The following is a 25,817-nucleotide window of genomic DNA, read 5'->3' as shown; positions in this document are numbered from 1 at the left end:
ATTTCAATGTTACATGAAAAGGTTAAGAAAAATTCCATAAGAAATCTGAACAAAAAATTAAAACGCAGAGAGAAAGCCATACTAATTAAAGAAAATAAGGTTAACGAAATAGAAACAGAGCTAGAACAACTCAAACTGGAAAAGAGTGATGTAGAAGAAAAAAATGAATCACTGCAATCTGAAGTAAATACACTGAAAAATGACAGAAAATCATTGTTAGTGAAGATTTGTAGGCTCAAAAAATCTAGAAATTTTGAAATGGAAGCAAATAATGATAAAATTCAGACACTTAGACATGAAATCTTAGAAAAGGAAAATCAAATTGCTGAACTTGAAGAGATTAATGAAGTTTTGAATGATAATGAAATAACGAGCTTTTATAATGGCCAGTACACATCAGAAGTCCGTCAAACAATTATGACTTTAGTCAATGAATTAGGTGTTAGCCAGAAAAAGGTGAATGGTGTAATGAAAACAGTTGTGCAAAGTTTGACAGGGAAGACACTCAGTAGGCTTCCTAGTACTGGTGTCCTATCACGTCTCAGAATTGAAGCAAAACGAGTGGCACAGATTCAAGTTGCAGAGGCTATGGTCAATGCAGGTGGTGATGCTTCAACAGTCAAGGGAAACTGCTTACATCAAGATGCTACATCAAAATTCCATCGTCATTTCCAATCATTTCATATTACAACATCAGATAGTGTAACATACAGCCTAGGTTTGTCAGAAATTGCTGGAGGAGACTCACAAACATTGTTTGAAACATTTCAAGAAAATTTGTCTGAACTATCAAATGCACTAAAACATGATCAAAATGACATTGCACAATTAGTTAGTACTATTGTTGCAACAATGTCTGACCAAGGTGCCATTAATCCAATATTCAACAAACAACTACAGGAATTGAGAGAGTCTTTGATGCCAGACATTGTTGAAAATTGGGAAACATACTCGCATGATACCAAAGCAGAATTGTGCAAATTGTCGAATTATTTTTGTAAAATGCACGTGTTTGTAAATATGGCCAACAAGGTTGACAAATGTTTGAATGTCTTTGAAAAAAGTGTGTGCATGGGAAGCAACCCATTTTCTTTGGGATGGTCTGAAAGTAGAGGGGCTAGGCTGGTTAGAACAGTAAGCAAAGCATTGACCATGCACGGCTGTGAAAAATCGGGGATAGGCCAACATTTCCAAGCTTACCTCAAAAATGAAGACAAAAGAAACCAACTCGTCACCTTCCGAGGACATAGGTACAATCACTTGTTTTGTGCTGCCGGAAGGACATACCATCATAGAAATGATATAAAGAACTTTTTGGATAGTCTCCCGGATCCGAATGACCTGCTGAAGAGTGTAGCCTTTGACATTCAGGAACAAGTTTTTTTGAGCAGTGTTAGAGCACTAGGAATTATAGACAAACTAATAACAGGGCCCTTCTGGAGAGAAATTGAACGCAAAAGAAACATCTTAGACCTGAATCCCCTATTAGAGGTCCTTCAACTGAAGTTAGAAGAATATTCAAAAAACTCATCTGCACTGCTTAAAGGAGAAACACCATTCCCAGATGAAATGCTGGCGAAAGATGAGGTGTACCATTCACTCTTCGAATTTGAAAATGCAACGATTGAGACATATACTCAAATGGCATTAGAGCTTGCCACAGGGGGCATGCTCCTTATTCTTGAACGACAAGTGAAAGACCAATTAAAAGGTGGCAAATATTACAGCCCAGACAACAATGAACGACTGAGAGCGGCAGCAGTCCCAACTACAAATTCATGCTCGGAAAGAGATTTTGCACAGCTGGATGTCCTTATGAGATTGAAGCCTGCTGCATCAATTGAATGCCTCGAAAGCATAATAATGTGGACCAACAATGAAACTTCAGCATGGCTTGCAGATAAAACAAAGGCTGAACGGGAAGATTTAATTGAACAAGCCAGAAATGACACTGAACAAATGCAGTTAAAAATCAAACAGAAAAGAAACAAACTGATGTCTGAGAAGCTTAAAAAATTAAAAGAAAAACAGGACAGGAAGACAAAGAAGCAAGAAAAAGAGTATGTACAAACCATCAAACTAACTGATAACTTGACAAGATATGGTGGATTGTGGACGACAATGAATGAAGTTGATTTTCATTTAAGCCAAGCAAAAAATGAAAACAACGCCATGGAAGCATTAGTTGGCCAACTTCAGTTTAGGAAACAAATTCTTAAAAGCTGTGGATCAAAAGAGCTTTTCCAGAAACAGTATAAGGGAACAAAATTTTCAGTTGACCAGCTGGAAGAAAATTTGAAAACTATAATTGCTATAAATGCAAACCTTGAAAACAAAGATCCCCAAGAAAACCGACCTATAACATACACCAATATAGACTCTGCGAAGGAAAATGTAATGGAAGAAAAAAGTTTGCTTGCAACAAGAATTAAGTCATCTAGACATAAACTGAAACTTCAACAGCAGAAAAACCTACTTCCTAAGTTCATTGATGAACCACATCTGTTCCTTGGAAAGTCCATTCAGCAAAAGTTTAACATTCCTGATTCAAATGAAATTGAATGGTTTAATGGTGAAATCTTAAAACTTATTAATATAGATGGTTTAAATTCTACATACCAGGTCAAATATGAAGATGGTGAGCTTAGTTCTTACAATATTTGGTTGATTTTGAGAAAGGGGACGTTATTATTTTGTGACATTGTTCTAGTGCTATGGTCATATAAACATGTCAACAAAACTGTTTTGTTTACTAAAGACAAAAAACTTTTTTCGGTATGTCTTCTGTTACTGATCTTTAATACTGAAATGTATTACATGCAATCATTTGATGTGATTTAATGTTTACACACTGTATATATCATGTATGTGACATATAGAATTAGTAAGTTATCAAATATTACCAGTTTAACTTCAATAATAATAATTGATACATCTTAAAATGGAAATACTTTATAAACATTGAGTGGACGTATATTAATTTAAAGCTTACAAAGACTTTTGAAACATACATAAGACATAAATGAAACAATGAACACCATCCATTTTCAACTATTGCCTGATAAAAACACCCACATTTGCAACAAAAATGTATTTTCTTTAACTATTATTCTCATATAAACCATTTATACCTATAAACTGAATACACAGTGATCAAATTATAATGTTTTGAACATCATAGTGCACATACAAAAGTTTATGTGTAAATATGTAATATATTGTATAATGCAGCTACGGCCATTTTGTCCGCCATATTGGATATTTTGCATGTAATTATTTTTCAAAGTTTTCCGTATGTCATAACATATCAGTAAATATAAACTTTCTTATTCGTATTTAGTTGTCACAATTGGTTTTTTTAATGAAAGTCCAATGTATGTTGCTATTTCCTTACCATCGGCGGCCATTTTGTCCGCCATTTTGGATTTTTGAATTTTATCAATTTTCTAAAATATTCTATACATCATAATCTTTCGGAATATGTATACTATCCAATATCTCTGACTTGACACGGGCATTTCATTTTAATGAAATGCAAGATTTCACAAATAAACGGTGCCATTTTTATAATGTTGTCATATAGAGCTTGTAATTACAAAAATGTGCCATTTTTCAGGGACTAAAATGCTTATAACTTTGCTTCTACTGGGATTTTTTTCACCAAATAAATTTTTTCGTGATTGTATAAATGTCCCTTTTCCAGTAGTACATGTTAAAACCATTTTAATAGTTTTTTTCTTTTTTCACTGAATTTATCTGTACACTGAAGCATAAAATAACTGTAATAGGTTTGTGTTTGGTACTGTTTACACGGGGAAAATTGAAGATTTTAATTTGCTGTACTCTTTCCGACTAAAGAAAAACATGAGAATTTTACATTGAATTATGCTTGTTTGTCTAAAGACAATATAGTTATACCAACATATCGCATACCATTTTAAAGGTAATTGACTCTTCTTTCCATGTCACTTATTTAAAAATGGATTGTTTATATGTTGGTTGAGAAATTTACATAAAACTGGACTCTACCGTGAAATCGGGTACGTTTGAGTTACATACCTTGTTTCTTTTTGTATATTAAAGACACTAAATATCTTCAGATGTGTTGTTTATCTCATTGTATGTACCCACAATGGTTTTAAACAATATTTTAGTGACAAACAATGATTCAGATGCCTGTGGTACGAAATGAGGACATGAACGACGTCCGTACACATGTATTCAGTGCCTAAATATTCTGATTTTTTGAAAGAAAAAGTTAAGATCATCACGTCAATGAACAAATATTCAAATGCTATTTAATTGAAAAGCATGCATCCAATGTTTAACAAGTTATATTTTATACGTCTCCGAGGTATTCGTATGTGTATTTTCGGCCTATCCGAATTACTCTTTTGTCCGAATTTACAAAATTTTGAAAAGTACAAATCTGCTATATTTTTGCTCAATTATTTTCATATCAAATACTGCACAACACAAACACAATGGAATCAGCAATTTATTTACTTTATATGTATTTTTGCATTTTGTGATTGATGATATGTCACAAACTTCGTATAGTAGGTCTCGTATTCAAAGATACCTCTGCGGAACCTCAATATAAAAGCTCGCGCTGTATGACGTCATCCCCCACTCGACTTAATATTGTCATTCGGAAAAGTGACATTTTAGAGGTATTTATTTTGTGATTAAACTCACATAGCTGCATTTTTTTGTCGTTTCTGTTGCTATAGAGGTCATGCAGATACGTTGACTGTGAAAATTCTATATTATTAATTATGGTCGCCGAAACGCTTTTTAAACGAATTCCGTTTTTTAGGCAACTCCGGAATAAGGCTAAGTACTGCCAAGTTAACTTATTTATTTAACAATGATTTTGAAACAAGTTATTACAACATTATATTAATCACTGTCATTGGAACGATGATACGCGAGAGTGTGGTCATGTGTTGTTAGGGGAACCGGAGTATCCAGAGAAAACCCACTTGTCCGGCTAGGTGACCCAAAATCAAACTCTCATGCGCAGAGGCTGGGAATCGAACCCGGATCACCTTCGTGAGAAGCGAGTGCATTAACCACTGTGCTAACCGGACAGCTACAGTTATACGGACAGTTGGATATTTACAAATACTAACTGATAGTAATTATAAGTACTTTCTTACTAGGTTTCAAAATTAAGGAAACTCCTAACTGATTATGGTTTAGCATATATATGTATTTGACAAAACAGAAATGTTGATATGTTATGATTTAACCAGCTTCTATACTTGAAATAAAGCAATTTTGTACGAGTTAAGAGTCAAAATGAACGAATTATGTTGGACAATTGCAAACAAGGGTGTAATAAACACCGTGAAACCATTGTTACCCGTCAGAAATCGATATTTCTACATTTTCAAACAGTGTTACAATATGGGGGTTTTAATGTCTTTTTTCGAATGCAATATTGTGGAGGAAATCAAATGCATATATTGGATTATTAATAATATAAGGTCGTATTGCACCTATCAGTGTGGAAAAACATTTCGATTTCTCGATTTCTGTTATGAAAATAATCTCTGGTTTTGATAACTATGCCAAACCGGCGTTATTCCAATTTTATAAACGTTACTTTCCCCACTTCAGCTTGCAACGACTTGAAATAGTGAATCAACGATGACTTGTTCTTCACTAGCTTCAAAGTTTCCAGTACCTATCATATAGGGAACGGTTTTAATGTGTCTGATAAATTGATATTTTCGCTGACAAAATTTTAAGATTTTTTTCAAAAATTATTTAACATAAAGCATTAACAAAATCAGTTGTTTCTTGCAATTATATTACTTGCTGACTCGCCTTTATTATAAATGAATAGCAGCACTTCTAGCAGAGAACACCCGTTAACATTGACACCTCAACTTCCATTCCTTTAATGAACTGCATTTGGGCAACTGCGGTTATCATCCGATGAACGCAACTTCTTCGGGTATGTTCGGATCGCAATTCATCGCACAACAAACTGATCTTATTATTGTTTGTATTGTGTCTGCGGGTCCCGTAAAAAATAAATAAACATTTTAGAAAGTGTTAATTATGATTTGTTAAATGTAGTGTTTCGATTTCACGTTTAAAAGTGAGTTCAAGTTGATATTTTGCCGCGTTATTGTGACGTCATTTGATAAAATGTTTCCGGATACACTCGGGTCGTTCTATTTACCAAATGGGTAAGAAAATCTAACTGTACATTTATTTTAACGAAATGAAGTATTTTCTTGAAAAAAATAATGAACCACTGGTGTAAATATAAGGAATGAATCGCGGGACTGATGTCATTATCGGGGATATGAACGCAATTGGGCTGGTCAAAGTACGCGTGGAGTCCTTCGGACTTCACACACTTTGACCAGCCAAATTGCGTTCATACCCCGTGTCTTTTATGCAACCGGAAGTGGCGCAACCATCGTCGGTTTTGGTATTCTGCATGCTCGTCAATGAGTCATTAAGAATAACGTTTACTGGATAGATATAATAATTATATATATCGTTTTGTAGTTTTATGAAATTCCTTGACAAAAGGCTGCCGGTTGGGCCTCATTGGTAAATAAGGTATTGGCGATATTGGATGAGTTGCTGAACAATGTATTGATGAAACAATGTACCGACAAACATTGTGTTAATTTTGTGATGATGACAACATTTTAAAGGTTTAATGTATGAATATGCTATGTACTCAAAACTTAGACGTTTAGTACAATGAACGTTTCAAACTAAAATATTTCGTACAAATTGTAACAATGCACTTTTGGACGATTCGTATCCATTTGGAAATATTTTGTTTATGTTCACAAGCTACAGAGATATTTACCCTAATCCCATAATCTCAGGTCTTAAATGGCATTGAGAAGATGGCCATCCTTAAAATAAATGATACATCCTTTAAAGTTATCGTCTTTGCATACCTACAAACTCTTTCTCCATTATGTTGTATATCATCGTTACTTTTCTAATGGTATAGTTTTAGAAACACATTGCACATGTGCAAAACTTTCATTCTACATGAATGCGTACTCTTTGTAATGGCTAAACTTGGTTACTTTCACCTAATGAAAACTAAATAAAGGCGAATCGCCTCATGAAAATGGAATATTGTTTTATGAATAATCGACTAGTGTGGTGGTGTGGTTACATCTTCATCTTAGAGATTAAAACGTTTATTTTGTACAAATATAAATATATATATATATATATATATATATATATATATATATATATATATATATATATATATATATATATATATATATATATATATATATTATCAGGAACAAATAGAAGAAGCGTCAATACAAGTTGACGTATTGAAAATGAAAAGAAAAACGGCATAAAAGCATACTTAGATTGTGACTTGATACAAGTAAATTGTGTATATTTCACGTGATTATATTTTTGCAAGTTGGCAAATTTGATTAAGCATACTCTTCATTTGAAGTTGTATTCAATGGAAAACGTACTTCAAAAAGTTGTCCGGTAAGCGCAGTAGTAGCAGTGTCCCAGGTTAGTTTTCCAGCCTGGGCTTATGTGAGATAGGTAGTCCTGTGGTCACCAAGCCGGACAACTCGTTTTTTTTTTTATCTGGGCAATATGGTATCCCCAAAACCAGTGTGTGTATACCATGTGATAAATTGCGTCATAAATGCTAGTTCGGAAGGCAATATTTTGATTTGAAAAAATACTTTAAACAAAGATAACTTCACTATTTCTTCACCATTTTAAATGAAACATAGCGCAGTCTACGCCGCTTACGGAGCCCCACCTTCGGTCTTTTACCAGAATTTGATTGCGAGTTTAGTTTCTTAAAACACTTCGACAAACTTTTTCACTTCACAATACGGCCGTCTGACGGAGCACTGTCAAAACATTATTTTGAAAACAGTGTGTGATGCCCTTTGTTTCATTTAAAATAGTGGTGTAAATGAAAAGTTATCTTTGATTTAAGTCTTCATTTTAAGCAAAGTATCATATATGACGTAATTTATCACGTGGTATACACACCCTGAAAACGCTAGACCACACAAAGTCGCAACATCGTTCAAACGAGAGCGACTAAGCATATGTAAATAAAACATTTTCTGCAATCGTTGTTAAATGGAAAACATCATGCTAAATGGTTGTATACAATGGACATGTTCGTGACTCATTTGTAATTTTTAACTGGTTTTCAAATGAAATATAAATGGACAACATCACATGGATACTGCACCAGTCAATTTTAACCACGCCCCCAGGTCCGGGCAATAGCGGGGTCTTTGAATTTCGGTCTAGCCAAGCCTGGGTAAGATCCCCGTCCTGTGGGGACAAATTGCTGGTAAAATCCCCGCCAAATGCCCCCAAACCCCAGGGACTCTTAAGTAAGGCCCATCCCCGGCCATTTTTTGGCGCAAAGACAAAACCACAGGCACTGCGGGGCCACCTGAAAGGTAAAAAGACGGCCCATTTCCCCGGCTATCCCCGGTACACCCCCGGACCTGGAGTATCCGTGGTTACAATTGACTGGTGCATAATATATAGGGTATATATAGGTTACAGTATCTTGTTATACTAGTATGGATTATGGACAACCAAAGTCATCAAATACCGTATAACGAGTATCACAACGCTCTTGTTGTTTGGATATATTTAAGTTAACGGCACTGTACATACCAAATTTTGAATAAAGTAATTACAAAAAATAGTTCATTCCAAATCCATGTTTGATAACACTTAATCCATCAAACAATAAGCCTGTGTTTCACGTAATCCAGGTGGCGGTAGTAGGACGTATCTATTGTAACGTTGTGTAGATATTGTTGCCATGTCTTCTCGTGCATAAATTCCTCCAGGCAGTTGAACGAAAGGTACTCGACGTCTTGGTGAAACTTGTTAGCAAACATTCCAGCACTTTGGTAAGCCCTAACAAACCAAATTAGAAACACAAACAACAAATTAGAACAAGTAGTTTGAAAATTGTATCCATCACCTAAAAAGCACAAACTGCAGCTAACCTAATTATCATTTCATTGTCGTAAACTGCATGAATAAGATAGTCAAAACAGAATTAGGTTAGTCTGGTATTTTATTTAAGAGATAATGTCATGACGCATACAAACAGAATAAGCACGTTTTCGAGCAACCCACATAATATGGGATTAAATGACATTTAATTGCATAAAGAACTGTAAAATGTTGTACTAGTATGTGCAGTGCATGAAGAATCGATTTTGGCTTTTTAAATATGTCAAAATGAATCAAATTCAAACATCCAGGAATTTAACGACTTCAACGAAACACTCCTGTATCGAACTGTGACTGTATTTAAAACACATTGGGTGTCGTTTATCTATATGTTAAATGTCTGCCACATACCTGTTGAGATCTCCTATCCCTAGAACACACACTCCGCGGACAAATTTACCCGAGCACACGCCATCCTGAGTCCCAGTTCTCTTCTGCCAAACTTTATATCTCGTTATCAAAGGTCTGGTTGCCGACTCCCCGGAATCACCTGAATTAAGATCATTACCACTGGTTAACCCAATAACAATGTATATCTATATATACTTGAGAGCTACAGGGATAAGCAAATCAGAAATCAAATATGGTCATGTTTAAAGACACAATGAGCAAAGCCTTATTGATATGAACCTGATGAACATAATCAAGGTAAGTGAGTTTAACTTGAAATTGGATAATTTAAATTCCAAATGAGGTATTTAACAGATATTCAGTGAATATCGTCTCTTACATTGTGGAATGAAAAATCCTTCGGAAGCGAAAACTACAGATAGAGTTTGAAAATAGCAGGTTGGGTTTGATAAAAGATGTTCATTAAAAGCAACGGAAGGTAACACTGTAAACGTTCCCCTAGCACCGACTCTAGTGGTGTTCTATTCCCAGGAGTCATTAAAACATACTAAAGGAAAAAAAAGAGATAACTACACGATGTACACTTCATTTGACCTAGTTTTATCCAAATAACAGTTCTTTCTTAATATAATTATTTCACGAACAACATATTAATCATATTTATTAACACTTTGTACTTTAAATTAAATAACTTGTTTGAACCAATGTGCATCAAATATTTCCGTCAGACCTGCAAATGATCCATTTATCCCAAGGTGTTTGTTGCAATTCAGCGACGCAAAGAACGTTTCATCAGGTATGTCTGTATTTTGGAGCCATTTCTGGAAGTCACGTGACCTTGAATCATGGAGAACAAAATCTACCATGTGTCTGTTTATTGCAACATGGACGGAGCCTTTGATAGGTCTAATTTTGTGAGGAGGCGGTACCTTTGCCTTTGTCCATCGGTAAAAGTCCTTTGACCGTGCGCTAGAGAAAAATAAAAAAGAAGTTCTGTAAATGTTAAAAGTTGAGAATAATCTATGTTAGAGAACAATCAATGTATTATGGCACATTAAATTTAATTAGTCTATTGTTTATATTAAACTTATTTCAATACTTAAGTTGATCCCTTATATGGTTAACGCATGGCTCGTTTGTCTGAATGTACTTCCGGTTTCTATTGTTAACTATTACGCCGTGAGCTTTAATAGGAGCATAACGCTGCTTGGATATTGTAATAACAAGAACTATAATACATTCGGAGCTCCTCGGCCATTTTTATCGAAAACAACCTCGGATATTTGCCGGTACATCAGTTGAAGCAGTTCATAATTTTTTGAATTATATCATTTATTAAATGCAGTGTTTTAGAGTTGTATTTATTGATCTTAAGTTCAAATTGATTACCAGTGAAGTGTATTTTTGCAAACATAATTAAGATTCACAGGAGCTAAGTCATAAAGTTTAACTGCTAAATAAAATTACTGCGCGATCTATTTGCAGCGGACTTAAACGTACCAATTTTTAGTATATAAACCGTCCAAATATATATATATATAGGTTGTTTTCGATAAAAATGGCCGAGGAATTCCGAATGACTCTAATACAGATACACGTTTTACCTTATCCACGTTCCCTCTACCACATTTGCTCCTTTCATGGAATCCAATATCTCCACAAGTTCTCTATTCGTTTTTAATGGAAATTCCTGACCAGTCAGGTTTATAAAATACTTCCATTTCGTATACCTCCATAGCTCTTTCATACACTGTAACTCTGTTTGAAGAACAGAAAATGTCCCCCACGTTACGTTGTAGGACACAGACGCTATGAACACATTGTCGAAGCAGTTCGCTATATTTTCCAGAATTTTCCTCTTTGTCAAATCCATCTTTATGTCGATATGTACGCAGTAAATATTTTGGGGCCTGTAAACAGCTCGTAATAATCGCTCAATCTGGTCTATATCTCTGTACACAACTAACGAAAATGCAAGAGGGAAGTCCATTTCTTTCTGCGTCAAAGGATGCATTATGTATAAACGGCTTCGAATAAAATAATTGCATCTTTCTACTTTCTTCATCCTGTCACGGCGGTTATGTTTCTTTAAGGATTTCAACATTACACTGTACGAGTACAATATTTCTTGAGGGTCACCACTCAAAATAATTTTAGAGCAGTTAACACTGTTTGTCCATGAACGTGTACGTTTATAAACGCCGACTATAATGTGTCGCATACTAATCGATTCATTTATAGTTTTCATATTTTCATTCCACACAACTTTTTTTCGGAGTTTGTGAAGGTCGTAAACTTCTATATTTTTCCGAACATGGACATCAAACATTGTCAAATCTATTCTGTTGTCAGGGTCTTTTACTTGCAGAATATTATCCAAAAACCGCCGATATTCATCTATTGTAAGTTCATCATTTGACTGAAAATTTCGTTTGTCATTATCAGAAGCATTTACTTTGATTGATATTTCGCTGTTATTTTCTCGAAATGAAGTCTTTAATGAACCATACGTCTCCGATACCATGGTCATGCTAGGCCTTATAAGTTTAAAATACATCAAGATACAAATTAAGGCAAAGATTGATGAATTTATTATACGTCGTCTCCTTTTACGCATCTTGCTTAATTAAACGTTCAAGGGTTTAGCATAACGTTAGCATACGCCGGTATAACCTCACTTTTATGTTGTCCTTCTATGGTCTTATAAATAAAACGTCGATGTTCTTCGAAATCCATTAATGAAGGGGTCATATCATTTAACCATACTCCAAAAGTGTAGTGTTATTCTTTCAAATATCCAACATTGCATTTATAAATGTAAACATTCATGTACCACATATACTTTAAATCATATCCATTAGTTAATCCAAAACACGTCTTTATATAAGAAAAATATACATAATCTTTAAGTAAGTCACTAGATGTGTATCATTTATAAATTACCAATCTGTGCAATGCTTATGGTTCAATACAAGTAAGACAATGATACAATTTTACGATACCTAAAACAAAGCGACGCATTGTAGAGTATTTATATTAGCCCGTAGACTCGTATTCAAAGCTGATCGATAGCGGTAACCGAGTTCTACAAGACTGTTCAATACCCTTTCATAGCTTGCTTGAATAGCATCTGTTATCACTCAGATACAATAAATGGTTCTTAATCGTTGTTTTAAAGCTGCACTCTAACACATTGAACGTTTTGATTTTTTGTCTAAGAAAGAGCCAATTTTTGGAAACCAGTTATATAAGACTATTGACAAAAACAGATCGCAGATTTTTATATTCATGTTCAAAAATTGATGTTTTATGCATTTTCCTTTAATCGTTAGTAACGGTTTAAACCATAAAACATGAATTTTCGAACGGGAATATGAAAATCGCTCTTTCCAAGACAATAATTAAAGAAGTTGTTAAAATGGTCAATCTGTGAGAATGCAGCTTTAAATCTCTTCAGGGGTCAATGTAACTTGTTCATTATTTAAGATCTTAAGACATAAGCTAAACTTCGTCAGGAAAAACAAACAGTCACCCATTACGCGTCTTACGCGTAAAAAAAAACAACAGTTTTGTACGAAGTAAAATAAAACAGATTATTTAAGCAAATAATATAACAAATGTCGTAAAACTATACACGTTGAGGCAATGTTGCTCTATTAGAGTGCAATGATAGGTGATAATTAAGACGGGCCTCAAACGAGAATATTACTAAAAAGAAACTCATAAAAGCTTTTTCCACTGTACGTTTCAAGTTTACTTTACTGGCGACAGTTTCATAAGTTTGCTGTTTTCGGAACATTACACAATGTTATATGAATAGCACATGGTAAAACAGAGCTTGGTTCCTTTCGAAAACCAGCCAGATCCGCCAATGTATGTCTAGATTATGGGCATTGAAAGTTTTAAAAATTTCTCTGCCTTGTTCTTGTTGAAAGGCTAAAGGCGCTATTGGCCAAAGTGTCTGTAGTTCGCGCATTCATCTAAACACAATTAGTTGTGAATATTTGATCAATTAATGCCCCTTTGGTCATTACTGGCCACGCCCCAGGGATTACAGGTTACGTATACTTAAATTGGGAAATGTTTGATTTTTTTGTGTGTTTGGCATCCATCTAAGCACAATTGCTTGTGAATGTTCAAAATATGTTCATGGGGTCAAAACTGGCACTGCCCCGGGGGTCACAAGTTTCCTGGAGACATTTTTTAGGTTTTTTCCCAAATCTTCTTGTTTCAAACCCCAAGGCTCATACCTAATATTTGTTGTGGAGCGTCATATGATGACTGTCAAACAAAACAGTTGAAATAATGCCCCTGTGGCTAAAGCTTGAGCCACCCCTTTTGACCTTCTTATTTATTTTTAAAGCTACAGCAATGACATTTTGAGCATGTGTACAGTTTTGCAAATGAGCATCAATGTTGTCCTCGGATGACCTTGACATTGACCTTTTGACCAACTTTTTTTATCTTTAAAGGTACAGAAATGCAATTTTGACCATGAGTACAGTTTTGAAAGCAATTGTTTTTGTCAGATGACCTTTACTTGGTACATTTTGAAATAGTTCATGCAACAAATAAACTGCTTAAACACGTTCTGTCCTTAGATGTTGAACGTGCAACGTTTTCAGGTAAAACAAAAAAATGTGAACTATATGTTTGTTGCCTTTTACCTATACATACATGCTCTGGATTGAAAATGACCACAAGAGCCATGCCAGTAGAGCATAGGCCCTCATGAGCCTCTTGTTTCTATCATTTAGTCGTTAGCCTTTAAACCAGTAGACAAAATAAGGTTTACAGTACCTACTCAGTAAGGAAAAAATAATGATATATTATCAGAAAATGGTCCATAAGGTCGTGTTTTTTGTAAGTCATTAAAAAATCGGCTGTAGGTTTTTTGCTAGCGGTATGGTTATTTTAATTACATATTAAGGTAAAAAGGTTTAAATTTTGATTGTTGGATCAGTGTCAGGCGAAATTCGAGGATCTGACATAAGGGGGGGGGGGGAGTAACCTTTTGACTTGCGCCCCTTCCTCAGATAAGAAATTTATTTGATTAAAAGAGTGTCGGGGGGGGGGGGGTAAGCATAATTTTATAATTTCTTGTCCGGAAGGGTAAATTTTGCGCGTATTTTATCATTGTTCTCGTATATTGATATAAAAAGTAAACTTGAAAAATTGAAGAGGAGTTGGGAGGCACTCGCTGGGTGCGCCACACGACCTGATTCCGTTAATGGGTTTGTGGTTGCAAATGAAACCCGATTTTTTCCCGATATATCATCTCTGACTTCGATGGCGGTCAAAACAATAACAAAAGCGTATCGTATTATGCTTTCTGGGCATTTATCTAATAATTTCGTAGCCTTGAAACACTGTCGTCTTTAAAAATTGGTTAAAATACATAATACTGCATTGTACGTATTTTTCACTTGGAAATGAACGGATGACACACGTATTATTTGCGAGTATTTGTTATAACCACTCAAAAGAGGCTTCCATAGGTTCATTACCACGTAAACCGTTGACGTCTGCGGTGACTTTCACCTGTGTACCGCCGAACTTCATTTGCACTGAGACAGTCTTTCCGGTTATATAACTATTTGGCATGGTGAAACGCATGAAGCCTACTTTCTGACACTCGGTAATAAGCATCGGTGGATCATCTGCTTCAGACTTGTATACCTCAATCGTTTGGTGTTCTCGTGCGGACTGGGAGGGGTAGAATTCGTAACTAGCTGTTGTCTGTCCAGGGATCACTTTTTCACCCTTTTTTACGAACACCTTGAATATGTCTTCACATCTGTAGGATCCGTCTCTTGATTTGACACGATGTACTACTGGATGAATTCTGATATCAAATGGAACCGATGTACTAATTCCTAAAATAAGACAAATTCTATGTACTGCAAATATTTACAGTCAACAATATAATTAACTAAAAACTGTATAGTGCAAACAATTTGTTACCATGGGCAGGTACAAAGGAAAAGTGAGATCAAGGTTTCTTCTTATCATAAATATGGATTGTGCAAAGTTATATTATACACCCTATGACAAATTAGTCGTATGCAAAAGTTCATAAAACCATATGTAAAAGAGACTCACTCACATTTTTCATATGATGGCAAAAGTGTTTAAATTTAACGTCAACGGACATTCTTCAGATTGTAAAATCAAGCCTAAACCATTCATTTTTCAGTTGTTTAATTCCACCCCCACCCACCACCCCACCGAAATTGAAGCGTACTATGCCACGATTTTGCTCAAACGCAAAGGATATTTCAACAAATCCCTGGTAAAAGATCCCTTCATAAGATGTGCTCAACTCTTTATCGGGTCCAAACACAGCAAAAGTTAAATGTTGCCAAAATCTCTAAGCTTATTGAAACGTTGACATAACTGATCTTTCTCCACTAACATTGTATTGATGAAGACCCTAAATCTACAGGTTTTTTATAGATGTATCCTCAACGCTACTTACCATACGAGTATCTTGATCTGCGGGTCGAAATAATCCTTGGGTTGAAACCATATGACACAGCTCCTAACCAAACAGAAACAAACAACTACACAGTTTGAAACTCTTCATATTGATAACGACATACTCGTACTCATATTTATTGCAATTTGATTTGAACATTTCTACGCAGTTAGCTAAGTCAAAACTAACTACTGTTACAAAAAACTATAAGAACATACAACATGTCAGGTTATATTTTGAATTAAAGATTGCGGGCCTTTACTTGCTTGTCCATCCCAACCCTTGTTCTATAAATGAAACATCAATAATATCGAATAAATGTGATTTAGCCTATTTTTTAACATATACAACCTTGCACGATCGCGAGTCCCCCATCCTCCGGAATTATCAACTCTATCCTCGGGTATTTCTTTAAAACGCCCTTGACTTCTTCTTGAACTACTTTGGACTCCGAAAATCCACCCGCCATTACAATAGCATCCAAACGTTTCAATTCGGGTTTTCTCAGCAACATTTCAAGATGTGCTACTATTTTTGAAACTGAAGTTTCAAAAGCCGTCAACAAAATTGAATTGTGAATTTGAATTTTATCTCTTTTATGTTCGATTTGTTTGCCCTTCAGGGCGCTTTTAAACTGAGCAGATTTTGTTTTTGCCATCATTGCGAATGGTAGTTTCATTGAAATTACGCAATCAGCCTTTGGATTACTTTTTCCAACAATAGTTTTCTTCTTGCTTTCAATTTCGTTATCAAGTTCGCGTTTTGATTCGGCGTTTTCAATGTCTTTCTTTAGGCCTGTCATAAATTCCTTTCCAAATAGCCCTTCGAATGTTTCTAAAAATCCGTCATCGACAAGAGTACCACCCCATTTCCCACCTGAAGGTTCCATAAGTGCCTGCAGGGTGTCGTCTCTTTGCACTTCATGTGCGGTAATGTCAACAGTTCCTCCTGCAAGTCAAATTTTGATTTGCAAGTTGCAAACTCACCAATTTGTATATAAAACGATTCTTAAATAAAGGCATCGTATATGCGTTAAACTTAATCTTCGACATGTACTTACATATTTTACTTGCCACACATGTGCTTCCACGGACGACAACGACAACATGAAACCGACAATATCGTTATTGTTTGTTATGCAATTTCAAATAAAACTAGAGCTATCACTGAAGGTGATTAATAATACCGAACGCCGCCTCTCATTATGATTTATCATTGTATGAAGTTTTATGAAATTCCATTTAGTAGTTTTCAATTTACTGTCCGGACAAAAGTTTGACAAAAAAAAAATACAGAAAAAGGCAATAACTCTGTAATTTAATAAAATAGTGTAATGATCCTTCCCATTGTGCTGTACCATTGTATAAAGATTTATAACATTCCATCCAGTATTTTTCAAGTAATGCTCCAGACAAGAAAAAAGTAATAAAGGGCAATAACTCTGTAATTGGCTGAAATAGAATTGCGGTTCCTGTACACTGCACTCTCTCTCATTATGATCCATCACTGTATGAAGTTTTATTAAATTCCATCCAATAGTTTTTAAGTTATGCTCCGGACAAGAAAAAGTAACAAAGGGCAGTAACTCTGTAATTAGCTGAAATAGAATTGCGGTCCATGTACACTGCACTCCTTCTCATTATGATCTATCACTGTATGGAGTTTTATTAAATTCCATCCAATAGTTTTCAAGTTATGCTACAGACAAGAAAAAAGTAACAAAGGGCAATCACTCTGTAATTGGCTGTAATAGAATTGCGGTTTCTGTACACTGCACTCTCTCTCATTATGATCTACCACTGTAAGAAGTTTTATTAAATTCCATCCAATAGTTTGCAAGTTATGCTCCGGACAAGAAAAAGTAACAAATGGGCAGTGAGTTACTCTTAATATGATCTATCACTGTATGAAGTTTTATTTTAATTCCATCCATTAGTTTTCAAGTTATGCTCCGGACAAGAAAAAGTAACAAATGGGCAGTAACTCTGTAATTAGCTGAAATAGAGTATGGTTCTTGTGCACTGCACTTTCTCTCATTGTACTCTACCATTGTATGAAGTTTTGATAAATTCCATCTAGTAGTTTGAAAGTTAATGTCTGGAAAAAAATGACAGCCAAAAAACAATTAAACATATAAAGGGCAATAACCCAGTAATTAGCTAAAGTTGAGTTATGGTTCTTAAACACTGCACTTCCTCTCATTGTGCTTTACCATTGTATGAAGTTCCAATGAATTCCATCCAGTACTTTTCAAGTTATACTCCGGACAAAGAAAGTAACAAAGGACAATAACTCATAAGCAAGAATAGAGTTATGGTTATTATACACTGCACTTCCTCTCATTATGCTCTACCATTGTATGAAGTTAAATCCATTTCCATCCAGTATTTTTTAAGTTATGCTCCGGACAAGGTAAATTGCAACGGACCGACCAACAAACCGACCGACCGACCGACCACAGGGTAACTCAAATATACCCCCTTCTAACTTCGTTTGTCGGGGGTATAAAAATATTCAATCTAGACTCACCTCCTAGATCTAGAACAAGAAACTTAAATCCCGGCGGAAACGGTTGAATTGTTGCATCTTTTCCCTGTTCTCTAAGCTTTGCGAGTCTTATTTGTTTGCAGTAGATAGCCGCAGCCTCCGGCTCGTATGCAAGTGATAATTTATCTTCTCTTATTCCAGCCTTAAATAACCAAATACAGGAAGGTATAAATGAATATATATTTACCAAAGTGATAATAAGCAACCTACGTGATATCAATTATAAATACACTACTCATATCCTATATTTTAATTATTACACCGACGACCAAACCACATGCAATTTGGTCACATATTTTAAACATACCGAATCGAGCCCGTATACACAAATAGGTTTTTCATGGGCAAATACATTCAATCGTGTACGATGTTCCAATCCAAATAAGAACATGTCCTACAATAACTTTTTAAGCTAATGTAACAAGAAAATGGTTGGTATGTGTCTTAACGCGTCGATATATGATGAGCAATATCAAGAATTAATACAGCAAAGATACGGACATTTTTATACACTTTCTGTCTAGTCATGCGTGCATATTCCTCTTGTAATAGATATTTATTACAAATAATTTTCCTTCGACTGAAAAACAGTTTTAAAATCCTTTAAGGAATGTCTGGCTTGTTGACCCCAAGGTAAGGCATATAACAGTTTATTGCCCTGGTAAAACAGCATGTTATCAACTTGTAATGTTTATTGGTTGCAAATGCAAAACTGAGAGCTGTATTAGAAGAAAAACAACCTGTATCTGCTCTGCTTCTACTGTTCAATATCCATTGACCGATGACAACAGACACCCTCGTGTAATAAAGATTGAGACCAATTAGCACATGCTTAAAATACCCCAGATTTGGGAGGGGTCACTAATAAGATGGTTAAACTGGCCTTAATGACACAATATAAAGTGTGCAGAGATACCGTTTTTACATGCCATAATAACTTTTTCATAAGGAGATGTAATAAAAGCGTGAAAAAAACTTTATCATCATATCATTTTATCAAAAACTAGACTGCAGAAGAACACAAGTTATTTATAATGTATAAAATTACAGTAGTTAACTTATAAATATTGCAAACGCTTGTTTATCCTTCCATGATAGGTCTTTAAATACGTCTGCTGTTAATTGAAGCTTAGGAACAATTCATGTACGGAAATGGAGAAAGTACCAATTATAACTGCTTCCGGGTTGTAATTGCATAAAAGAGTTATGTCATGTTCATTTTCTGTTACAGTAAACCACTATATACACAATATATCATTAGTCTTTGACAGAGATTTAATCATTTTTTGGTAGGAAATAGAATGGCTTAAGTGTCATTTATAGCTTGAGAAATAGCTTGAGAACGATGTTTTTCTATTTATCTTATGATGTTCACTTTAAGTAAGATTTAAATCACGTCTGCATACTATAATTTTACTTTAACACTATTTAACACATATTTGAGGGATATTGCGAATAAACAAATGAGAAAAGGCAATCAGAATTATAATGGCATTTCAAAATTATTATGATCAAGTACCATTTTTGCCGCCTCTACCATGAATTCTTTGGCATCATCATTCCAGATAGCAGGGACAGTAATCACCCATCGAATTTCATTCTCCTGGAGTTTAATCCTATTCTCAGCCTGCTCCATAAAATGTTTCTTCAAATGTCTAATGGCAGCGGCAAAAACTTCCACCGCAGGCATCTTTCTCCCTTGTTCATCTTCTATTGTCATGGTCCGTGTGAGTTTCTATAGTTAGTAGTCAAACGCAATAATAAATATTTTTCAGGTCTTAAAAAGATTTGATCGAATTCATGTTGACAATTACGTAAATAGCTAAATAGTAAATGTGGTACTATATAATTATTTAACCTATATCAAGCTTAAAGGTACACATATGAATCAATATTACCAGTTACTTGATGATTTTAGGTGCTTTTAATTGTTCAAACCACATGTAAGTAACAACACACCTTCGTTCTATGAAGATCCATTTTGAACCTTCGAAAATATCGCCAGTTTTCATGCTCGTCTTTATCTGTAAGATCAGCGTATTTCTTTTCCGCCTTAAAGTGAAATATATATATATATATATATAGGCAATGTATGACCAAGTAATATGTTGATCACTGCTTGCAAACAAATGTTGGTATTGGGCAACTTTGATCGAAGATGCCCTTGCCTGTCCAACTAGGATATATTCTTATGACGGTTGTTATTGGGAGAATCCCAAATTATGTTTTAATATCATGTTTGATTGCGGAAAATGGTAACTAATTCAATCCAGCCCGAAATACACACAAAACCATCTGAACAAACCTCAAATCCAAAGTAAGATTCCATTTTATCATTGCTGAACAATACTACGGTAGGAGCCTGCGGAGGTCCCTCGCCAACCCATCGATTTGAATAGATCTGTAAGTACATGCATTTTTCATATTTGCTGTTTGCTAAACGTATATAGTATCTATACTGTATACTTTATACACCTTCTGGTATATATTTCTCTTAGTTTTGTTCCACTGCAAACGGTTCAAAGGTCTAGTTCAAAGTGACACTCTTATTCAATATCAATACATATACTTATAACAAACATCAATTTTGACTAAAAAACCTTTAACTACTTACTAAATAATGCACTTATTGAAAATATTAATTACTGATAACAATATTGTAACCGTGTATTTGATAGCAGGGAGCGCAAAAATATTAAATGATTGGTGAATGCTTAAAGAGTTACTGTGGTCTATTATAGTCTAATAAGGTGGAAATACCATGTTATATGCTCATTTCTTTCAAATTACAATCGGTGTCCTTCATAAAAACCATTGTTTTCGGCATTAATTCATCCTTTTTGGAGTATTAAAACAATATTATTAATTGTGGTAAATCTTATTTGGGAGTAAGAGTGCACCTTTAAGAAATGTCTGGCTTGGATATTCCCTGATAAACATTCCCTGTTGATCACCTTTTTTGTCATAGCAGGATGCAAACATTCCTGTGTATTCTTTACTGGCTTATTGTCATTAAGCTAATTTCAACGAAACGCGATATGCACCGGTTATGCTTTGAATGATCAATATTCATTAACGTAACAAACACAAGGAGGCAATTGATAAAACAAAATAAAAATAGAAAATTGTCTTAAACTTACATATACTTATACTTACTAATGTATCACAACGCCTACGACACATGCATCATTTGCAGATTTTGCGCATTTTTAAATTCAAATCGAAAATTTACAGGGGTTGTCTACCACGTAAATCCCAGTAAGTTTTAAAGTAAGCGTCAATATATTTATCTGTACTCATAAACAGATATGATTAAACTGGGAAACCATTATGCACTTGTTTTAAACGGGTAAACACGGATGAGACAGCACAATGATTGTAAACTGATGTATTATCGGCCACCTACCACCTTGAAATGACAATCCAATGCTTCTTTTGAGGAAAAACTGCATTTGCCGATTTTGGGACCATCTGGTGTCTACCTTCTTCAAAGTTGGGACCAATAATAAACTTTGCGTAATACCCCCAGAAGGCGGGAGGCGTCACTTATATACAAGCGTTAGACCATTAAGCTTTATAGAGGCGAGTTATTACGTTCATTTTAAGAATTCATGAAATTTATGAAAAAGCATCGTCCCCTTGACCTCTTATGCATGAAGTGATATAAACTGAAAGAAAAAGGTCAAAGGTACTTGGAATACCACAACAAAAGATAACGATAAATATCCGAGCGTTAGAGATAACTCTTAGTGCATTTGTGTTTTGAACAAAATAAAACAATATGTTCAATTATGGTCGTATAGATTTGATTGCTTAACTAAATGTTTGTTAACTCATGTTGATACCTCTACTGTTAATGGCCAGCTTTTGAACAGTACATCACTATATACATTCCAAAGTTCAAATCGTTTTACACAAATTATTTCCTTAATAATATATATGCTTTGTATGTTTTACTTTGCACGGTGACCATTTAAACATGTTATTTAATGACTTATCAGGAATGGTCCCGTGTAACATGACTGTGGCATTTCATAATGGTATTGATTAAATCATAAGAGAAATGGTAACGTTAAAACGATTGACCCCAAAACCAAAGGTCGAATATAAAAATCAATATGAATAAGTATTGCAGCTGTTTTAATATGTAATTCATAAGTCTAGCTTTAAGCCTCATGGTATGTTTAGCGTTCAATTGGAAAGTTATTTAACAAGGAAGTAATTTAATTAAACTATACCGCAGCTTTTGTTTAAACTTCTGCGTTACCTTAGTAACACGAACTGACAAATATTTGATATACCAGTGCAAACAGGTTGCAAATTAAAGAGCAATTATTTATTGTAATGAAAAAAAATCTTATTTTAAAGAGAAAGGGTAATATCTATGCCATGTTGGTGAATAAACATACAAAAAAGTGTGTTATAGTGAAGGCATTACTAATTTGTCATTACGTTAAATACGAAAACAAATACGATATTTTAGCTCTTCTGTTATAAATGGTTTATTCTTTACAGCGATAAGTGTAAACTTTATATTGCTCAGTTGACAGTTTATGTAAACGGAAAGCGAAACTACAAACCTTCAGTGGATCTCGTACGTACTCATCCCTCCAAGAGTAGGCGTATCCAGAAAATGTCGTTCCAAAATCTATCGCCGCAACAATTATTTCTTTTATATTCGTATCGCTCATCTTTTTTCATTTAATTTTATACTAAATACATACGTTTTCCTTGCAAAATCAAAGCAGTACCGTCCCATTTGTATACGGATATATTATGTTTAATCTACTTCCTTCTCTATTCAATGTCAATGTAAATTCCAATGGTTAGATTGTTTACCTTTGTATATGGGTACTGTTATATCTTATCACTGTCTTATCGTATCTTGAAAGGCTGTGGAGTGTGCTTTAAAGATATTAATTATGTGAAAGGGAGTCGTTCACATATTACATTTTAGCAACATTTGTTTTAAACTTTCTTTAAAGTTATTTAACTTACTTAAATAAACAGACGGCGCTACTTATTTAAAAATAAATTGTAAATAATAGCCTAATTAAGTCATTTTTTAAAAGCTTTACTTAGTATAGTGCATATATATATATATATATATATATATATATATATATATATATATATATATATACAAATTCAACCTTTGGGATATTTTGCCAATTTGAACAACCTTTGGAAGACATTATCATTAAATACTATATATCCTATAAAAATATATCCTTTGCATTTTCCTTCATAAAATATGCATAAATAAATGTAGTAAAGCATTATTAATGATGCTTTTTTTCAAAAATACTAGCCATCGAGAATATACAATTTTTGACTGTCGCCTAAAGGTTAAGCGCCGGATGTTCATGAAAAAGTACAACCTTTGGGTTAAGTACCCCAAAGGTTGTACTGTATATGTCGGCAAAAGGTTCAATAATATATAATGTTACTTAACTACTTAACTCAGTCGGTAGAGAGGTCTGAATGTCTCGCGGCAGACCCTGTTCGGATTAAAGCGGTAAATATCGGTTAACCTAATACTTTAGTCCTACTGACAACGTTAAGATGCCAGTTCGGTAACCATGATTTATGTAGCCATCTCATCAATCCTTTCAATATATTGTCAAATTATTATTCCTTGTATTTTGTTTGCTGTGTTCATGACAATATTTGAAGTTAATTTTAATTCAAAGTCGGGCTAGGTTGTGATCTTACCCTCACACTAGGACGAAGGTTTATGAACCTTAATAAACAATAACAACAAAATCTATGTCATTATTATTAAACCACATACATGTTGCTTGTCCAATGACATACTTTATTGCCGTTTTCATCATTGTACTCTTGTAAAAAGCAGCATTGTTTGCAATTATGACGGGGTTGCTGAATTGCTTCAACAACCCGTTGGTTACACTCACACTCGGGCCTTGCCCATTCGACGAGTGCTCTGGTAAGAGTGTTAGTTATTTAAAATATTTCGAGAATGGTGCACAGACACAATACAGCCCTGGTTTGAGCCAATCCAATTCTTTGACGTGCCGCAAAGTATAGCACTGTCACACGGGACCCCGATTAACGTCAATCCCGGAAGATGATTAGTATATTAGTGTTGCTGCTGTCCCTCGATTGACTAGTGTGACACAAGACCACGGAACCACCCGGAAAACGTTGACAAGCTAGTAACCTTGTATTTCGGTATTTTATCCCTATATATGCCGATACCGGTGAGCAATGATATGGTTGTCGGAATACATCATCCGGCGGGATTATGTATGTCAAAAACGTGTCCCCTGTATCCAAAAGCGTAGTTAGCAGCTAGCCTTTTTCATTTTCGTGTGCTGGAAGAACATCAATAATGATGAAATGGGTATAAAAAATACAAGTTATTATGACTATATGCACATTGCAGCATGAATGACTCATTTAAGTAATAGTTTAATACGAAAAGCTGAAATTGTTGTGTATGATGCTTTAATCCTGTTATGCCAATGCCAAAACGAAATTGTCTGATCGAGGCGCAGACATCGCCGACCCTATACTTGGAGGAAGAATTGGCGATTGGATTATATATATATATATATATATGTCTCTGGTGTAATGTCGTCTGCGATTTCATACGTTTTCTTCTTAACTTAAACAGACGTGTTGTTACAAACCAACTGTTCCTGTACTTTCAATAACAAATAGAAACTACTCTTTGCTAATATCTACCGTTATGGCATTCCTTAAAGTACAAGAGACACACGTAGTGCACGTGCGTTTTTCAAAATCATTTCAGAACTGAAATAAGAGTGCAATATAATACAATGTTAACTTATTATGTTTTTAATTTAAAAAGCTGAAATGCTATGAAAATATGTACATATTCATTTTAATTAAGTTTCACTCGTATCTGTTTGATTGTTAAACCATTCGAATTAATTATATGAGGCTTTTTCTAAGAAAATAATGAAAAAAATTAAAGGTGCACTTGACAATTATAATTGAATATTTGATACTGTAAAAAAGCGGTAACAGCAGGTGAGAAAATGCACAATAAACGATAAGAAGGTACAACAACCCGGCGCGAGCCCAAGACTGTCTACACATCATCTTTCCGCGTATCTATAGCCCATATAAACAAAGCGACACACGAACCTTCCCTAGATTGAATAGCAAATTGATATTGCCGTTGTTTTCTTGATTCCACGTGTATGCGGTTGAACTTCTTCCATGTGTCGATCTCTTTGTGGTTGATAAAGGAGTTAGGTTGCCCCTCTTTCCCATTTCTAACCTACGCCCCTTAAAAGGGGTTTACATACTTGATTATTATACGGCTCCAGATATTAATTAAGTAGGGTCCGAAAAATTAAACCGTGGCGTATTAAACAGCAAACCGTTTTAAAACAGTGTTGTTGTATTTTTAACTTTG

At 34.6% G+C, this 25,817-nt stretch overlaps 2 protein-coding genes across 2 annotated transcripts; both read right to left on the bottom strand.

Annotated features, from left to right (window-relative positions):
- Positions 1-7,315: 7,315 nt before the first annotated feature.
- LOC128203479 (beta-1,3-galactosyl-O-glycosyl-glycoprotein beta-1,6-N-acetylglucosaminyltransferase-like) lies at positions 7,316-12,327 on the bottom strand. Its single transcript, XM_052904906.1, has 4 exons — positions 10,986-12,327; positions 10,112-10,350; positions 9,382-9,520; positions 7,316-8,928 (listed from the first exon to the last, which is right to left on the bottom strand). The coding sequence occupies exons 1-4, from the start codon at positions 11,996-11,998 to the stop codon at positions 8,748-8,750; spliced, it is 1,572 nt and encodes a 523-aa protein (XP_052760866.1). The 5' UTR covers positions 11,999-12,327; the 3' UTR covers positions 7,316-8,747.
- Positions 12,328-14,692: 2,365 nt separating this feature from the next.
- LOC128245675 (heat shock 70 kDa protein 12B-like) lies at positions 14,693-23,212 on the bottom strand. Its single transcript, XM_052963893.1, has 8 exons — positions 22,987-23,212; positions 20,712-20,807; positions 20,366-20,458; positions 19,926-20,141; positions 18,389-18,548; positions 16,211-16,807; positions 15,860-15,922; positions 14,693-15,257 (listed from the first exon to the last, which is right to left on the bottom strand). The coding sequence occupies exons 1-8, from the start codon at positions 23,095-23,097 to the stop codon at positions 14,851-14,853; spliced, it is 1,743 nt and encodes a 580-aa protein (XP_052819853.1). The 5' UTR covers positions 23,098-23,212; the 3' UTR covers positions 14,693-14,850.
- Positions 23,213-25,817: the final 2,605 nt, after the last annotated feature.

This window comes from Mya arenaria, chromosome 9, assembly GCF_026914265.1.
Source record: "Mya arenaria isolate MELC-2E11 chromosome 9, ASM2691426v1".
In the NCBI taxonomy this organism is placed as follows: Eukaryota; Metazoa; Mollusca; class Bivalvia; order Myida; family Myidae; genus Mya; species Mya arenaria.
The sequence above is the reverse complement of the archived record's forward strand: the minus strand, read 5'-3'. Positions and strand labels throughout refer to the sequence as shown.